The 14,861-nt window shown below is 40.8% G+C and overlaps 1 protein-coding gene across 2 annotated transcripts in view; it reads right to left on the bottom strand.

Moving 5' to 3' along the window:
• AP3B1 (adaptor related protein complex 3 subunit beta 1) overlaps positions 1–14,861 on the bottom strand; it is a 276,090-nt gene that overhangs the window by 224,578 nt on the left and 36,651 nt on the right. For both annotated transcript variants that reach the window (XM_065406916.1, XM_065406915.1), the window contains exons 2-3: positions 14,475–14,550; positions 8,636–8,710 (exon numbers count right to left, since the gene is read on the bottom strand). In XM_065406916.1, coding sequence (XP_065262988.1) covers positions 8,636–8,710; positions 14,475–14,550 — 151 coding nt within the window. The remainder of the gene's footprint in view (positions 1–8,635; positions 8,711–14,474; positions 14,551–14,861) is intronic.

Below are 14,861 nucleotides of genomic sequence, written 5' to 3'. Positions count from 1 at the left end.
ACTATCAAACCAAGATCATGGCTCCTGAAACCAGTACTGCACAACAGGAGAGATCACCAGAATAACCCATTGACATGCAAGGTTATCCAGCTAGAGAGAAGAGTCCCACAGACAATGATGTATGAACAGTCAGGGGCACCAGAGACTTATCAGTGTCTAAATCCAGCTACTGAACTGGTGAATGCACCACAGAGTTATTCATGAGACAAATATAAGCCATACCCAGTACTTACTCTTGTACCTTATCCTGCATTCTATCCAAAACTGATATTAGTGATATTGAATTAAAGTATGGATGTTGATCTACATCAAGTGTTTTATAGTTCTGGATAATTTGTTATGTTCATTTAGTACAGGAGTTCTCAAACTGGGGGTTGTGACCCCTCAGTGGGTTGCAAGGTTATTACATGGGGTGTCGCGAGCTGTCAGCCTCCACCCCCAAACCCTGCTTTGCCTCCAGCATTTATAATAGTGTTAAATATTTTTAAAGTGTTTTTAATTTATGGGGGGGGGGGGGTGTCACACTCATAGGTTTGCTGTGTGAAAGGGGTCACCAGGGCCAGCGGTCGCCTAGGGCGCTACAATTTGGGGGGCGGCGCGGCGACCGCGGCGGCGGGACCTTCCGCCACCTCTGTGGGGGGTGGTATTTCGGGGCGGGACCTTCCGCCGCCTAGGGCAGAAGAAAAGCTGGCGGCGCTCCTGGGGGTCACCAATACAAAAGTTTGAGAACCACTGATTTAGTAGGTATTTTGTCATGCCACATGACAGTTACATTGTTAAACCTTTGGTCATATGGGGAAACATGTATTTCATAACTATGAGCATCTTTGGGAATTTAAATAATCAGAAATGGCTATTTTGTTGGATACTAGAACTACACTTGCCACACAATCGGTGTTAGGCAACAACTTTATGAGTATGTGGAACTCACAGGATATTACTAATAAATCAAATTGATGGACTGAACATTATATATATTGTTAATAGAAATGTCAGAACAACATTACATTTATGAGGGGGAAATATAGAACACTAAAGGGGAGGGATAGCTCAGTGGTTTGAGCATTGGCCTGCTAAACCCAGGGTTGTGAGTTCAATACTTGAAGGGGCCATTTAGGGAACTGGGGTAAAAAAATCTGTCTGGGGATTGGTCCTGCCTTGAGCAGGAGGTTGGACTAGATGACCTCCTGAGGTCTCTTCCAACCCTGATATTCTATGAACACATAAGGGAATGGCAGGGGTTAATTGTCCTGTGCCTTTAAGGGTTATAGCACTGCTGAAGAGGAAAAAGGGAACACAGTAGGGAAGAAAAATGTCAGCCCAGGAGGTTGGTGGTGGTTGTGCTCAGTGAGACCGAGTTGTTGTGGGGCTTATGCAGGATGCATTTAACTTTTTTTATATAAAGTTTTATAAAATCTTAGTTTTAAAACTATCCCTGGACTGTGTGTGTAATAAGTAGCAGGAGTGTAACAGTTAACAGAACTCAAAATTATCAACTTTATAGCCATTCTTATCAGTAACACTTCCCAATAGACAGCTGGGTCTCAGTTTGAAGCCAGATTTACAATGCATTCTCATCACACTGGTTGAGAAAAATACACATAGAAAGGTTTAACACTAGCCAAATCACTCAACCTGAATATATAGTTGTATAGTTCATCTCTTAGATTTTATGTTTTTGATATCTCTAACCACATTGTGCTTTGATGATCTGGAAGACAAGGTAAAACACTCTAAATATTTAATTAATTATATTTTAAAATCTCAACGCAATTCACACTTTTTTTACACAAAGAGATCCAGGTTAATGCGACTATTCACATATTTAAGATTTTGGCATGCAAGTAAATATCTTGCCTAAATCGTTCTATAATTAGGTCAGCAAAGCTGATTTATTTGGTAAATAATGTGCTGGCTGCAGGCAAACAAGTAAAAAATATCTCAGCTTTTCACCATAATTCCTGGCTCACACAGACACATAACTTTTCTTCACCACCACCAGCTGAGATTGACAGTTTTGAATTTGCCTCTAATCATACATCTGCTCTCAGTTGTTTTGAACTGGCAGCCCTGCCTGTTGCTAGAAGAGAGTTCTCCTTCACCTGCCCTGAGTGACCACAACAGCACAGCTGCAACTGCTATCACAGCCATCAAATACTCTTCATCTGGAGGGGGCAGGGAAAGTAAGAGACATGCCTAGTCAAGATGACAGCGGATGAGGGAGTGTAGTGTTGAAAAGTCACCCCCCTTCATGCCAACTACTGTCATTTCCCTTTATACTTCAACTCCTAGCCACGTGAAAACATCTGCTCCCTAAAAATGTGAAAAATCTAGCCAGCAGTCAAACCTGTAGCATTCATTATTACATTGATGCCTGACAATTAAATTCCCCAATTTTACAGCATTCCTTCCAAATTTGCCCTTCCACTGGACAAATGGGAGTGGCTGGCGCTCCCCTCTTCACAACCACGCTGTTACTTTCATGAGGAGAGACTAAGGTCTCAGAGACTGCACAGTGTAGAAGTTTCAAACAAGGTTCAAAGTCCCCTCACTCACGAAATAAACACTCATTATTGCTCCTCAATTCAAAGCAGCTTAACCAGAAGAGAGAAAATAATCCCACATAAGAAAGAGGCAGGGAGGGAGTATTCCATATACCTATTTAATATGAGATCCTTCATACCGAGGTCTGAGTAATCCTTTTTTGTACTGTATGGGACTTTTCCCTGTTCTGATTTGTCCTTCTATGCTTTTTTACTTTTAATCTTTGGCAGATAAGCTTAATTTGTAGTGTTTCTAGTGTTTTAATTCACACTATCCACAGAAGTTCCTTTCGGGTACGGGAAAGAGTCCTAATAGTTCATTTATGCCTTATGTGGACAATACTTAAGTGTTTTGCTCACATGACTAGCTGGTGAGACATGCAGAGATGTTGATAGTCAGAGTCTCTACAACCCTTTAATGCCATGGACAAGGCTGATGAGACACACTATATCTCTAGAGGGAGGAGCAACAGTTGGAGGTGTGGAAATCAGAGCTGGATGTCTGTACTGGAGGAAGCCTTGGCACTGGTAACTTGGCAGAAATAGATAAAAGGAGATTCTGGCTTCTGTGATATCACCACGTATCCTAGATATCAATTTGCCATGGAAAAACATGGAATTTGCATTTTCACAGAGTATGTAGCTGCATAGGGGTTCGTGGTTTAAGGCATCTCAGATTTCACTTCAGCCTCCAGACAAGAGTAATTAAAGTTATGAAAAAATGCCGAAAACTTTAAAAATCACCTCTAAAGACCATGTCACAGTTTGGCAAGGACAAATTTAACATTTATGGTAATGTGCTGTTCTGTACCGTATGCACCATGGGTGCAGATTACATTTGAAGGCAGACAATTGTAGAACACGTGGAAAACCCTAAACTGCATCAAAAGAAACTAAAACAAGAGGCTGAAACAGCAGGGCCATCAACAACAATAAAGGAACAATGCACCATGACTGGATCATTCTATTAATTTTATTATAATGATTAATGGCACTGGTAGGCTTTGAACTTGCTTAAAAATGGTAAATATATCAATAAAACATTGTGTTCAACTGATACCTATATATCAGAAAAACACCGATTTTTATGTTTATCAGAGAATTTGGGTTTGGGTTTTTTTTTAAAATCACAGAAAACTAGGAACCCTGGATATCACTAAGTACACCAGTAATGTGAACCTCAAGGGTGTCAATTAGTGCAGTAGCATGGCTAGTCCCAATGGTGGTGGGTCTTCTCTTGCTGGAGCTGACGTAGCCAGGAGAGTTAAGAACCTTAGAGAGCGTGGTACCACAAGCTATGGTGCCAGGAATCTCTAGGATGCCAGTGCAGGAGTGAGGAGCGCCAGCGGAAATCAGCCATTTTTGGTCCCATGCTCTTAAAAGGAGATGCCAACCTAAATATTCCTGGTATCCAGCACTTCAGTGCCAGCATGAAACTGAACATCAGTGGGAACCACTCAGGGTCACAAAGCCTCAGAGGACAATCAGTGTCAAGTGGAATACTTACACCTAGGGGAGACCTTGGTGGGGAGCTCTCTATTGGGTTTCTCGCTCCCTCAGCTTTTCTACAGAGTGTTTTTGCAGTTTTTGTCTAAGCCAGTGACTGGACTAATGATGATGAGGCCCTGTGGGTTAGTGCCCCATGCTCACTCTCTAGTTCCAAGGGACCACAAATGGTGGCGAGATAGGTGAGAGAAGTCCTACAGATCCTGAGCCAAACTGGTCTCACAGCCTTGCTCATGAGGAATATTTGTTTCCCTGTCCTTCCTGGTTTTTAAACTGAAAGATTTGAAGACAGCATATTTTCCAGAAACATGCAATTCCCCGAAGCAATAAAGACACCTTAGTATCCATCTTTCACAGGCATTGCTCCCTGACGTGAGAGGCAATATTTAATTCCAGGAGATTTAGACACCATCCCCTTGACCAGGGCCTAATTCAGAAAAAATAAGAAATTAAGAAGTAAAGGAGTGTCACTGAGCAATAAAAACTAACTAATTTCCTTATAAAAGTATCTCATCTTTAATCTAGTGCAGTTTAAGGATTAGAAGGGGGTTGCCAGCAGTCAGTCAACAAGGACGGTGAGCTGCTCATCTCAAAGCAAAGAGACTGGCTTTGAGAACCGAACGGCAGTTGGTGCACTCTGCCCTTATATATATATTAGTGAAATGTAAATATGGACAATTACTTGAAGGAGAACTTGAAATTGCAGGTAAAACTTGAGTACTCAAGTTCATAGAGAGAGTGTCCCACTTTCTTTTTTGGAAAAGGAAAGCAACAGGAACGGAATCCTCTTGCCTTGTTTTGCTGACAAAACATTTACTGCCTCAAGCCATAAAAGACTTCACCCCCTAGTAGTTCCATGTGAGATGGATCCCTGAGAAGGGTATATTTTTGTGGCACAGAGTGAATTTATATCTAGAATCCACTTATGAGAGGAGCTTCCAATTCATGCCACTAAAGAGGAAGAACGAAGGAATATCTCCAAAAAGGGGTGGGGATGATGATGATGGTTTGGGGAGTCAACTAATAAATTCTGGTTAACAAGTTACTTTGCAAATGGCTGTATTATGAATGAAGCCCTTTGTTTCCATTTTATATTTTTAACTTCCCAGGAATTTATCAATGTTTATTTCAAAAGTTTTAAAAATAGGTGAAAAAAAATCAGTACACAAAAGAAACTTCCCAGTTTTTTGGGTAAATGTCAGGATTAATATTGGGGGATGGGAGGACAGGAAAAACAAACAGAAAATAATGTATTGTTTATGAAACTTATCTCTAATCCCCATTATAAAAACAAAATTTTTTAAAACAAAAAACAATTTACTGTTAGTGACTTATGTAGTTACACTTGATAGAATCCACACTGAAGCCCCTTTAAGTCCTGCAGTTTTGGACATGTCCCCATAGAGGGGATACTATGGGGTGGAAGCGGGGGAAGAGAGATGGTACCTGATGGGGATATGGGGTGCCCAATACTCTCAGATCCCAAAATTATCTTTCCCATCAGAGGTGGGACAGAGATCTCGGACCCAGGAAAGAGCAGATCCTAGTTACCTTGACACAGATCCTCCAGCAGCAGGGAGCTGCCACTACCCTCCTCCCTGCACCATGTGCTCCTTAACTCATCTTCCCAGAGCCAAAAGGGGATTGGAGCGACCTGTTCCTGGACCGGGGCAAGAGGGGATTCTGTCTGGCTGGTGAAGCGGATAGGGCTCTGTGCCCTGGGGCTCCTCTCCTGGCAGTGACATGTCACTACTCACAGGGGTTATCACTGGGGGAGGGGGAAGGAAGAAGGCAGGGGCAGGGGTTGCCCAGCACTCATGGGGAGAGGGGGCCAGTCCTCACGGGGTACAGGCGTCCAGTCCCCCAGCCAGTCACTGCGGCAACTGGCAGTTTCAGCAGGTTCCCTGCACATCCTGCTCCCCATACTACACAGCTGCAGCAGCCACCAACTCCCCAGCGCATGTGGTACCTGGCCCGCAAATATCACAGGTATAATCCATGAATCCTTGGCAGAGTCCATGAGGCCTTCTTTAGTAACCACTGCCACCGAGCTCGGATGTAGCTTCAAGAAGTCAAACAGCCTCAGAAACGTCCTCTGGACAATAGAGAGCTCAAGATGCAGTACATCCAATTTTGGAGAAGTGATTTTGAAAGGATTTGAAAGTTTTCCAGAAAGTCATCTCTGGTGTAAGTCATGACATCCTTTGGCAAAGATGAGAAATTATTTAGATACACTTATGTTGATATGCCTCCTTTTCCATAGGGAAATTTTCCTCCTCAATCATGGACTCTGATTTATCTGTAGGAGAAGTAGATGGTACTAGCAGTTTGATGATCCAGATCACAGACTTTACAGGTGTCAGAATCATACAGTGCTGAGAAACTATAGCAAGTAATTCAGCTCCACTTGTCTCCTGTATGGCAAAAATCTACAGCTGAAATGCCCGAAATAGCCATGGGACTCACAGACAGTTTCCATAAGCATCAGGTGGAACTAGTTATCCCCAGGAACAGACCTAGGACAAATACACCTCTACCTCGATATAACGCTGTCCTCGGGAGCCAAAAAATCTTACCGCGTTGTAGGTGAAACCGCGTTATATCGAACTTGCTTTGATCCACCGGAGTGCGCAGCCCCGCCCCCCTGGAGCACTTTACTGCGTTGTATCAGAATTTGTGTTATATTGGGTCGCGTTATATCAGGGTAGAGGTGTATAACTGAAAATCCAGAGAGGGTGGCTACACAGTACTCAGCATTGACTGTGGAACCAATGAAGCCTGGAAGACAAATGACACCAAGGCTGACTATACAGCTCCCTGGATCTAAATATTTGGCTCCAGAGGAATCCTATGCCCCAACACAGATGTTGGGGTGACTGGCAAGAGATTTCTTCCTTGCTGAATTGAGAAAGGTACCCATGGATAGGAAAGAGTGTACTAATTTCTGCCTTTCAATTTGATCAATATTGGGCACAGAACACTATACAAGATCAGTGGTAGCACTGAAGTGTTGGTCTCAGTACCCAGGAACAAGCACCAGAGCCAGGAGCTTAATCTTTGGCACCAAGAATATGGATTTTCCCCTCTACACTGAAGAGTCCTGGAGCATAAAGTACTTGCTCTCGCACAAAGGTTTGGCACTGGTTCCTTACTAGAGTCAGTGCTTCTAAAAATTCATCCAAGGAAATTATTGTGTTGTCTTCTCTTTTTCTTCTCACAGTCTTTTAATCCCAGGAAGTAATAGTGCAGAACAAAGTCAGAGCTCCTTTTACACCTAGACCATACAGACCTTCTCAGCACCAAACATACATTCTGAGGCTGGTACTTCAAAGGAACCTGAAAATGCTTCCAACTCACAGTATTGACCAGACCTGAGACTTTGGATCACTGCAGGCCAACAAATACATTTAAAATAGATATGGTACAAACAGGTTAACTGACCTTCACCCAAGTATCATTATGAGGACCAGAGATTAAAACTTGGATGATGCAAGACAGGCATTCTTTAAACCGAGTCTTTTTTGCCTAACCTGCCATCCTCGGAAGGACGCCAGTTCTTGGCATCAGAACTTTTAAATATAAATAGAGCTCTCCTGAAATAAATTTTACAATTTTTAACTATGTACAATTGTATGAACTGTAGCTAGAAGAGATAAAGAAACAGCAGATAAAAGTTGGTCGCCTAGTGGAAGTTCTTATTTACTTTTCAGATATTAAAAGGAAGAGAGGGTTACCTAGGAGGAACCATGACTAGAACATTTGTTGCCTCAAGGAGACACCTATGTGGCCCCACAACAATTATACCTTTCCAAGGGATTCCTGGCCAGGCGTAGACTACAAACGTACATGCCCAAGTATGGGAATCTGCACTGATGCTCAAAGAAGAAGGATTAATTCTAGCTTTTTAATAATTAACAACAAACTTTTTGCAGACCAAAAATTGTTAGTGTAACAATGCATTTCAACACCAAATTTGGATTGGTCAGCAATTTCGGAGAGACTTATTTAATGACGTTAAAAATAGTTTTTGTGAAGTAAATGTAAAGGTTATTGAAGATACTATTTTGATAACCCTGCACACTGAAGCTCTCTATTTACAGAACATATTTAGTACGCCACTGGCAAAGGGCAAGTTTCTCTCCCATGTCTCACCCCTGCTCTACAAGAACCACTTTTTGTGTGAGAAAGTAGATCAGTCTATGTTCACTCTATCCTGGGCCTTTTTGCAGAGACTGTTACCAAAGGCTAGTTATGTCATTTACGAAGCACTCTTAGGAACATATACCACAAACTACAAAACTTCTTGAATTTGCTCTCTTAAGGACTATTTTCACAGTTACAAAAATTCACTCCCCCACCAAATCACTACAAGAAAACTAGGCTCAATGCTGTACATTTCCTTATCTCAGATATCAGATTATACTATTTCTACAAGGCTCTCACTAAGATTAAGCCTTGGTGAATTCTAGTAAAATACAATTTAAAGGTACTTTGTGATTTAAACTAAAGTGAAAACTGAAGTGGTACTTTTATAACAAAAATATCCTCCATAATAGTACATTTTTGTGTGTTCTTTTTAAGAGTACCTCAATATTTTTACTGGCCACATTCTTCACAACAGCTGGAAACAACTCGGATGCATTCTTCCCCTTAGCAATCATCTGAAAGAGAAGTACAATATTGTTAATAGTTAAAAAAATATTTTGGCCCAATATTTCCAACCTGTCTTAATAAGTCTCCTTTAATTGATTGCCAGCCAGTTGCTTTGCGCCAGTAAAGGGAACACCATCATCTGGAGCAGGGCAGGAATTTCAGCCCCTTGCCCTGTGTTAAGAAATACAAAAACTGGATTTTGAAATTCAAAAGTTGCCATTTTTTTTAATTCACTTAAGCATTGACAGCTTTGTCAGGCTCGCAATTTCAAGGTCTATTTCCCCCCCCCAAAAAAAGAAGCCAAAACTAAACCAGAGTATATTATGAACAAGTTTTGAAAAGGTTTCCCATAAGAGTTAGATTTTAGTGCACAAATGAGTAAAAATGCTGTGACGTAGATGTCACATTCAGAGTTTACACAAGAATAAATAAGATTGTCTGGCACAATGCACCTAAATGAAAAAATCCTCAAGAAAGGGTTTGCACAGAAGGAAAATGAACAAAGGAAAAAAGTATGACTTATGAGTAGTGAAGTACATTAATACCAAACAAATGGTTGTATTATTTTGTTGGGTAAGAGCATATAGGTTTTGATGCACAGCACCACTGCCAATGTGTGAAGGGGGAGTGCGAACATCTCATGAAACTCAAATATCTTTCCAGTAAAGAATTAACAATGATTCAAATTTACTTTCTATATTTATTTTAGTTGCCTTCTCACTTGATATTGTAATTACAGATTAATCGTGACACTGAAGTACAGTTTAGTTTCATCCCTCACTTCCGTTACTCTTTTTTTTAAGGAGCTATTTATGAAGCTAAATATTTTCACATGGAAATAAGTTGTAAAATTTCCATCTCTACTGGATCAGCAAATTCCAGGAGAATCATTCTTAACATTGTGATATATAGGTATTAAACTCCAGTAATTCATAGTCAAGTAGAAATAATGTGAAAGTTAAAAACATTTGAGCTCTGTTTTTACGTTCAGATGCAAGGTAGACAGGGAAATGGACCAAGGTTAAATACCTTCAGCCAGGGACAAGAGACAATTAAACCAGGATCCAGTCACCCTGACCCCTCAGATTGACTAAAGGTGGACAAAATATCAAATGGACACTCAAAAATGTCAGATTCTGGAGACAGGAAATCCAAAGTTATACAGTGGAATATTGGCAGAAGACAGACAATAGCTATCATATACCCCCTCCTCACCCTGACTATAGACAAAAAAAAATCAAGAGGTCTGTAAAATCATGAATGGTGTGTGGGGGGGGGAAGTGTTATTTATCCCTTCACATAACACAAGAACTACAGGTCACCCAATGAATTTAATAGGAAGCAGGTTTAAAACAAATATAAGGAAGTACTTCTTCACACAATGTACAGTCAACCTGTGGAACTCATTGCTAAGGAATGTTGTGAAGGCCAAAAATATAATTGGGTTAAAAAAAAGAATTAGATAAATTCATGGAGGATAGATCTACCAATGACTATTAGCCAAGATAGTCAGGGATGCAACCCAATACTCTGGGAGTCCCCAAGCCTCTGACTGCCAGATGCTGGGACTGGACAACAGGACAGATCACTTGATAATTGCCCTGTTCTGCTCATTCCCGCTGAAGCATGTGGCACTGGCCACCGTTAGAAGACAGGATACTGGGCTAGATGGGCCATTGGTCTGACCCAGTATGGCCATTCTTATGTTCTTATCTGATCAAACATTACACATTGTTGAAATGTTGATGTAACTTAGACCCACATGCTTTATAAGATGACTAGAATGCCTAAAAAAAAAAGGGGGGGGAGGAGTGTCAGACTGTAAAGGGAGGAGGACAAGAGCTATGTCTCAAATATGCAGCATATTACAAAGGGGTCAGGGGAAAAAGAACAAGCTGGAGAGGAAAGGATAATGTTAGAGAATTTAAGATATAGCTAGGGCCCTACCAAATTCATGGTCCATTTTGGTCAATTTCACAGTCATAGTATTTTAAAAATCATAAAGTTCATGATTTCAGCTATTTAAATCTGAAATTTCATGGTGTTGTAACTGTAGGGGTCCTGACCCAAAAAGGAGTTGGGGGGATGGGGGGAGGGGGAGTTTTGCGATACCATTACCCTTACTTCTGCGCTGCTGCTGGGGGCGGCTCTGCCTAGAGCTGGGCTTCTGGCCAGCAGCCTCTGCTCTCTGGCCACCCAGTTCTGAAGGCAGTGCTGCCACTTGCAGCAGCGCAGAAGTAAGGATGGCATGGTATGATATTGCCATCCTTACTTCTGCACTGCTGCCTGCAGAGCTGGGCCTTCAGTCAGCAGCCGCCTAGCTCTGAAGGCAGCAGTGCAGAAATAAGATGGTATGGTATGACATTGCCACCCTTACTTCTGCGCTGCTGCTGGCTGGGTGCTGCCTTCAGAGCTGGATGCCCAGCCAACAGCCGCCTCTCTCTAGCCACCCAGCTCGGAAGGCAGCACAGAAGTAAGGATGACAATACCACGATCCCCCCTAAAAGAACCTTGTGACTCCCGCTGCAACTCCCTTTTGGGTCGAGACCCCCAATTTGAGAAACTCTGGTCTCCTCCATAAAATTAGTATAGTATAAGGTAAAAGCACACAAAAGACCAGATTTCACGGGCAGAGATCGGATTTCACCATCTGTGATGTGTTTTTCATGGCTGTGAATTTGGTATAGCCCTAGATATAGCCAACTTTTGCAGAGTTGAACGCTAGATGCCAAGCATACCATTTTATTTTAATCCAATTCTCTCTCGTCTTAAATTTTATTTTACTACAACCCTGTTGTTTAAGACTAGGAATTTAAAACAGAACATCCCGGAGAGGTTAAATCATGTTCAGTTGCTAAGAGACAGTGAAGGGTGGGTTTCTGGAACCTCCTTTGTCCTGTTTCTTAGCTAGAAGAGCCCATGTAAAGGGGTCCTCCTCACAAGGTGAGTAGGCTGTCAGGGCTGTGGTTCTAATGACAAATGACCAGACAAGAAATAAATTCTGTTCCCATCTGGTCATTAAAGAGGCAAGATCTACTGATGAAAAGCACTATACAAGAGCTAAGTATTAGTACTACTATGACATCAAACAACTTGCTATGACAGGAGTTTTCAAAAGATGGTTGATTATCTAGTTTTGAATGGTTACCACATAGTTACAGCCTATCAAGAAAATATATATGTAACTTGCATTATTTAACTGACCAGCCATAGTAGCTCCAGTGTACCATGTAGATATGCATTTAGTCTCTTTTAAAAGAATGTATTTTGACTCATTAAATCATAATGATGAGTGTAAATCCTCTTTAGTTCATGGATCATTAGCTCAAAAGAATATAATAGGGCTTTCCAGGACTAAAGTCTAATCACACCAATTTAGCTGCTATGCATAGCCATTAGGAGCTCAAATCCTGTATGCCTTGTATATCCAAAGCTCCTACTGAAGGCACCAGGAGTTGAATATGTTGCAAGGAATGCAGGCTGGAGCTCCATGCCTGTATGTTGTCCTGTGCAAGTTTCTGCTCAAGACAAATGCTGTACATGTGATGCAGCAGGTTTGGGGATTTTTTTTTTTTTTTTAATTTTCTGTTTAAAATGGTAGTAAGGGGGCAGGTAGTAGAAGTTTCTCCAAGAGGGGTACTAGGCACTTGAACTTGTTTGCTAGCTCCAAATCTTTCCAACTCTAGGCTCAGGCCACTTTCAGGACACTGCAAGCTTCAACTGTTCTCCAAAAGTTTTTCCTTGGGTTGACAAATATAAGGATAGCAGGAAGATTATGATTGAAGCTGCAAGGGAGTTACATTGATTGTCATGGGGTTCAGACAGATTTTTAAAAGAAATATTAAGATGTGTTTTTACAGAACGCATTTATAGATATTAGTTGCCATATACATCTAAATTTTCCTAAATAGCAATTCTTTGTAATCTTGTAAACCTCTATGATTCTCAAAGTTATTTTTACTGCATTAATGTTTATTAGGAAGATAAAAAACCATCACTTGTGATATGAACACCCTATTTAATCAAATTTCTATTTTCTTTTTTTTTTCTTTTTTTTTTTTTTAACTAATTGAAAGTAAACTTAGTTTTACTACTCTCTTTCTGAAGTGCCAACAAAGTCAGAACAAGACTGTTCCTGGGTTCAGAGTGCCTTTGACAACATAATTTTAACATCCACTGTCACCTACACCTCCGCCAACTCTTGCCTCCAGTTTAGACCTTAAAGCTTATGTTCACCTATCTAAAGCTCTTTGCAACTTCCCTTAATGGAAAAGGGCGGATATTCCGAGCCTCTGAGGCCTGGTCTACACTGGGGGGGACGGGTGGAAATCGATCTAAGTTACGCAACTTCAACTACGTGACTAATGTAGCTGAAGTCGACGTACTTAGATCTACTCACCACGGTGTCTTCACTGCGGTGAGTCGACTGCTGACGCTCCCCCGCTGACTCCGCCTGCGCCTCTTGCTCCAGTGGAGTACCGGAGTCGACGGGAGAGTGCTCGGCGGTCGATTTATCTAGATGCGATAAAATCTAGATGCAATAAATCGACCCCCGCTGGATCGATCGCTGCCTGCCGATCCGGCGGGTAGTACAGACCAGCCCTGAGGGCTGAGGCTTCAGAAACTCTAGCACCTTTAATCACCATTTTTGGGGGGAGTAGAGATTCACTCTTTTGAGGTGGATTGCAGGAAGTTACTGATTGAAACAGTAGTTCTCTTTTAAAAAGAGCAAGTGGTAGTAAAACAAAAGAAACTAGCAGTTTTGTATAATATACTGCATCTGAATATTTGTGAAGCCTAGCAAGATAGACTTCCTTTGGCTCAGATACAGATAAAAAGAAAAAACTTTACATCCTAGAAATTGGTCTCTTCTCTAACTACTCCCTAGGCAGCTTGACAACCACCTTAGCTGTTCCAAGATTTTTTTTTTTGTTTGGACTCCCAGAGATCTCTGCCAGAGCTGGTTATCTAGTTCCATGATTCAGATCAGATGTTATAGTTCATCACCTTATCAAGGTGAGGGTACATCTGCATTTTCACAATACAGTGTTTGATCAAACGCTCCATCAGGAGGAAATGCAGAAGTCCGGGCCCTTGTCTAGACTAGGAACAAGTGATTCCCCCCTCTCCTCCAATTGAGCAATCTTACCCTCAACTGTAAATACCAATGCAGACCTTTAGAAAGCATTGTAAAAGGTCTAACCTCTTTACACTCAGCGGTTTTGGGAATCTTATGTACAGGTTTTCTCATGTACAGACGAGTTTTTAAACTTTTGTAATTCAGGTTTAACACTCAAAAAATTCAAATGTCAATTTAAAAAAGTATTTATATTTTAAGAAAAAATTACATCATGGATTGATAATCATTTACAAAAATAAAGTTAAAAACATTTCAAATATTTCTCAGTTTACTCCAAGTAAGAAACACCTACAGCTTTTCAGACTGCTGGTCTGAGAAAAATAACTGGAGTGTTTCTTTGACATAAATAGGAGTTGTGCGACATTAACACAGTAGGGAGAATACAGTCAATACCTGCATTTTTATATCATAGCTCTACAAATTTATAGAAACATTACACACATCTGTCATTGAAATATTTGTGTACTTGTATCCATTTTAAATTTTCCATCTTGATATTTAAAGAAAATAGTACTTCACCCTAGCTTTTCAAACTATTTACATATTAAAATACTGTAGTGAAGGAGTCACACAGAGAAACCAGCATCAACATGTATTGGCCACACACACAAAAAATTTTGAATTTCACATACCCCAACAATCCTTTTCATAGCATCCAACTTAGCAGAATCTTTATTACTTTCCAACATTTGCTTTAGGTCTTCATTCCTACAGTGGAAGGGAAGAAACAAAAAGGATTAGAAAATTCAATACTGTAAATCAAAAGCATCGTTTTATGTTCTTATAAAACTGGTTTGCAGGAAGAAATAGTTAAGTCAGTACATGGGACAAATCTGTTGCTCAAACTATTAATTCTGAGATGAGCTGCCACTTATACAAAGCAAAAGATGATGCTAGAAGTAACAATCAAAATCAAGATCCGAAAGAAGATTAGTATGTTACCATCACATCCAATTTTGGAAAGAGTTGTTAGTTACATGTTATTACTGCATTTTAGTAATACGGGATGCAAAGTGTTC

Source organism: Emys orbicularis, chromosome 6, assembly GCF_028017835.1.
Source record: "Emys orbicularis isolate rEmyOrb1 chromosome 6, rEmyOrb1.hap1, whole genome shotgun sequence".
In the NCBI taxonomy this organism is placed as follows: Eukaryota; Metazoa; Chordata; order Testudines; family Emydidae; genus Emys; species Emys orbicularis.
This window is presented reverse-complemented; position numbering and strand designations above follow the sequence as displayed.